We start from the raw sequence: 4,251 nt of genomic DNA, 5'->3' as shown, positions 1-4,251 counted from the left end.
CATTTTATAAGTTAAATTGAATAAGTAATTCACTCTTACTCTCTTTGTATTTTAAGATTTTGTTATGATAATATTAAAATGAAATAAATAAGTATTGGCAGTTTAGTTATGACTGCTATGTTATTTTATTTTATATTATATATATATATATATATATTATATAATAAAAACATTTATTAGATATGGATTGAAATAATACGTACTAGGTGTGTTTTATTATACAAAAATTATATATTTTAGATTGTTTAATTGTTGGAATTTCTTTTAGAAAAACAAAGAAAATATAATATATTTTTTATTTTAATGAAATATGTGTGAAATTTTCTATTTTACCTTACGATAAGAGTACAAATAATAAAAACATCTAATTAATATTGTTTTCCAACACATATCAAAGGATTGAAGGAAATATTAAATAAGCTTCATTACATTAACTAAAAAATAATAATAACACACACTTTATTGAATATTATTAAATGAAATAAAATTAGCATTACATGAAAGACAAATTGTAAAGTCTAATAGTGTGTAATATAAATACTATAATTCCCTAAAATAATCTAATCTTTCTGAAGAAAAGCTTTGAACCATTTTGCAGATTGTTTGGCATGTCGCTTTAAACCACTTTTGTAATCCACAAAGTTTAATCCAAATCGCACTACGTAGCCATCTTTCCATTCAAAGTTGTCCAACAATGACCATGCAAAGTATCCTTTTATTTTTACGCCATCCCTTATAAATTCAACAAAAAAAAAATTTAGATTTAAGAAAAATAAATATTATTGTGTGAAAAAAAATGATGTATTAATTACCTGATTGCTGAGAGTAGATAATAAAGATGGCGGTAAAAATAATCAATTCTGTAAGTATCTTGAAGCATTTCCTCAACAGATAATGTTGGATCAGTGTAAATATCACCCATTCCTGTAAATAAAAAGTAATACACATTCATATGTTAGAACAAGAATCACATATATAGTAAAATTATATATTTTGAATAATTTTGTTTAAATATTCACTATGTATTTTGAAGATAATAATAAAAATGAATTTTGATATAATTACCATTTTCTGTGATGTAGATCAAAGGATTGTTGTATACTTTATTGGTATAAAGCAACAGTTCTCTAAATCCTTTGGGGTAGACATATAACCAACTTGGACCAAACTGCAAGTATAATTACAAATCAAGTTATAGAAAAACCAATAAATAACTATAATAATGACATGTTTCTACAATTTGACATGAACAAATTATATACATACCTGTGGACCAATAGAAACTCCGTTGCGAATTGCTGTGGCAAATGAAAACCAAAGAAAAATGTGATTTTCATATATATTCTTAACATTTATAATTTAAATATAATTGATACATAAAAGGTTTTGCTCACTTATTTCTTTGGCATTAGCATCTGTAGTATAACTAGGTTTGTTGGCTTTGGATGCATTGGCAGCATAATAAGTTGTGTAATAGTTTAGTCCAACAAAATCGATTGAACCAGCAACAAGTTTTGCTTCATGTTTCGAAAACTTTGGCAACCGTTTTCCAACCAGACAACGCATGCTTTTTGGATATTTTCCTGTTGTCAACGGTTCCATGTACCTATAATAATCATTGTCACATATGAAAATATCAAATTTGAGAATGGTTGGAAACAAAAGAAATTACGACTACTCATATGTTTTCTCAGTGACAGACCTACGTGTACACGAAAATATTAAGACATAATCCAAATAATTTTTAGTTATCTCACCGACTTAAGAACTTACCACCCAAACATGAATTCAACTGCTCGAATTGCGGCGTCTTTATCAGCTTGGCTATTTGAATATGGTTCATACCAATTAGAATTAAGTGTTATGCCGATGACTCCTTTCTGAGTGTTCTGCATAAATAATAAGAGTGTTATACCATAATACTTGAGCTCTTACAACAATGTGGAATTGTTATGAAATATGAAGATTTAAAAGCTCTCATAGAAGCTAAAAAAACCTGAAACTTTTTCTTGTAGAGATGTACAGCGGATGCATGAGCAAGTAGTTGATTATGTGCAGCTATATAAGGTTCTGTTCCTGAGTCACCACCGAAACAACTTGAATCTAACCATTTAGAACATCGACCTGGTGGAAAACTCCCAACTGCATACCCACTGTTACTGTAAGACCATGGCTCATTCAGAGTAATCCAATATTTAACCCTGTTTCCGAAGTATCTGAAACAAATTTCTGCATAGTCTCGAAAATCATCTCTGAAAAATCAAGAATACAACAAAGTTATTATTTTAAAATGATAATTTAGTATAAAATTTACCAGATTTAGAAAAGCAAAAATAAGTAATAATTTTTGTATAACTTACACAACGCGACGACTTAAGAAACCTCCGTATTCTTCTTCCAAAGCTTGTGGAAGATCCCAATGAAAAAGTGTCACGTATGGTTCTATACCTGCAATATTAATATTTATGTATTGTCATTTTACTATACAATGTAAAATTTAATAATTAAAAAAAAAACAAAAAACAAGAGAGTAAAAGATGAATGTTACCGTTGGCTAGCAAATTATCGATAAGGTTGTTGTAATATCTGATTCCTTCCGGATTTACACCTCCACTCAGCTTTCCGTCTGTATATGAACAACAAGATTGAAATCGTTATAACGTGAAAGATCCAACTACAATAATTTCAAAAACAAAAATTGTTCATCAACTTTGATCTCACTTGGTAGGATTCTAGACCAAGAGATGGAAAATCTGTATGCATCCAAATTCATATTCTTCATTATCTGAATATCTTCCTGTTATATAAATGAAAAACATCCAAAAATAATTAATTACTTTGAGGAAGAGAGATAATTGGTTTCTTGTTGTCATCACTAAAATTTAAAATTTACCTTGTAGCGATGATACTGGTCAACAGCTACATCTCCATTACTTACGCCCCTTATCTTGTCTGCAAGTATTACACATATATAATCAGATTATTATCAATTATTTTTAAGTTTAAAAAGTACAACAAAATGATATCATATTAGAGATTAAAACACAATAAAAAATTTTAAAAAAAACCTGGATATTTGTGAGTGTATGCATCCCATATACTTGGTCCTCTCCCACCTTCGTTTGCTGCACCTTCGTACTATACGTAGATATGATGGAGAAACATAAGAAAACAATTCAAGGTTTGAAAGTATATTACATGAGATTGTTTTTTGCAAATTAATCAAAAAATTTGTAAGAAAAAATTTTTTCTGCAATTTTTTCTAAGAATTTTAATTGATAAATAATTTCTTTGTGGGTAATTATTTTCTATAAAATTATAAAATTTGCAATTAATTCTTACAAAATTTGTTACGAAAAATTTTATATAAAATATTTTGTAAAAAAATGGTAGCAATTTCTTGCAAATTTTTTTTTACAACAAAATTTGTAAGTATTTTCTACGAAAAAATTTTAAAACAAAATTGGTAGAAAATATGAATTTTTTTGAGTAATAATGTAAAGGATTTTTTTGATAAGCAGTAGCGGAATTAAGGCTGTTAGTGGACACGATATGTTGAAGAGATAAATATAAAAGATTAAGGGGACAAAATGAAATTTTTCATGTATTTTGTTTTCCAATCCGACTCGAGTACATTGTTAATTATTTTGTCCTAGTTTTGTTTCTGAAAGACATGTCTCCTAAACTATGTGAAACTTATGGAGTGTATTAAAACACTTAGTAATAATGTTAACAAAATAAAGTGTGCTTGTCAACCCTCGTATACATGTAGGTCTGTGATAAGAAAACATTTACCTGATAAGCCGAGGATGCTGTCCCGAAAACGAAGCCGGTCGGAAAACTGCTTCGATTCAGAGAAAGAACTTCAGCAACAGATGAGTGGTGTTGCGCAAAACCAATCGACGAGAGTGTGGTTAGAGCGAAGAACACCAACAGAATGAACCCTTTGCGTGCCATCTTCAGTGATGAACACTGTTTCTGCTTAATGAACAAATGCTCCGTGTTAACGTTTCCTTACATAATGCTCGAAAACTTTGTAAGTATTATAAATATAGAGATAAACAATTATTGAAATTGATTTTCGTCTAACCTGAAACAACGTTGGTATCTTGAAGTGGAAAGAGTGAGATCTGCAGAAAGTTGAGTTTGATCTTCCAAGATGAAGACTCAGAAAATATCAATCTCAAGAAATTTCTTTAACTCTATGAATAGCTAACGAATGAGTGTATATGAATATTGAGTGAGTAGTAT

At 28.9% G+C, this 4,251-nt stretch overlaps 1 protein-coding gene across 1 annotated transcript; it reads right to left on the bottom strand.

The window, feature by feature from the left end:
• Positions 1–560: 560 nt before the first annotated feature.
• Positions 561–3,957, bottom strand: LOC114167394 (beta-glucosidase 12-like). Its single transcript, XM_028052484.1, has 13 exons — positions 3,796–3,957; positions 3,069–3,138; positions 2,894–2,952; positions 2,722–2,797; positions 2,549–2,626; positions 2,361–2,448; positions 1,997–2,252; positions 1,774–1,889; positions 1,395–1,606; positions 1,267–1,298; positions 1,066–1,168; positions 813–924; positions 561–732 (listed from the first exon to the last, which is right to left on the bottom strand). Exons 1-13 carry the CDS (start codon positions 3,955–3,957, stop codon positions 561–563), a joined length of 1,536 nt encoding a protein of 511 aa, XP_027908285.1.
• Between the last annotated feature and the right edge of the window lie 294 nt (positions 3,958–4,251).

The sequence above is a fragment of the Vigna unguiculata genome, chromosome 10 (genome assembly GCF_004118075.2).
Source record: "Vigna unguiculata cultivar IT97K-499-35 chromosome 10, ASM411807v1, whole genome shotgun sequence".
Taxonomy (NCBI): Eukaryota; Viridiplantae; Streptophyta; class Magnoliopsida; order Fabales; family Fabaceae; genus Vigna; species Vigna unguiculata.
The sequence above is the reverse complement of the archived record's forward strand: the minus strand, read 5'-3'. Positions and strand labels throughout refer to the sequence as shown.

What these genes read in the sequence shown, in the direction of transcription:
- LOC114167394 (XM_028052484.1), bottom strand. Translation starts at nt 3,957, where the DNA reads ATGGCACGCAAAGGGTTCATTCTGTTGGTGTTCTTCGCTCTAACCACA. An exon ending in TTGGTCTAGAATCCTACCAA is followed by an intron (nt 2,627 to 2,721) that starts GTGAGATCAAAG and finishes GTTCATATACAG; the next exon opens with ACGGAAAGCTGAGTGGAGGT. An exon ending in TGCTAATGCCAAAGAAATAA is followed by an intron (nt 1,299 to 1,394) that starts GTGAGCAAAACC and finishes CATTTGCCACAG; the next exon opens with CAATTCGCAACGGAGTTTCT.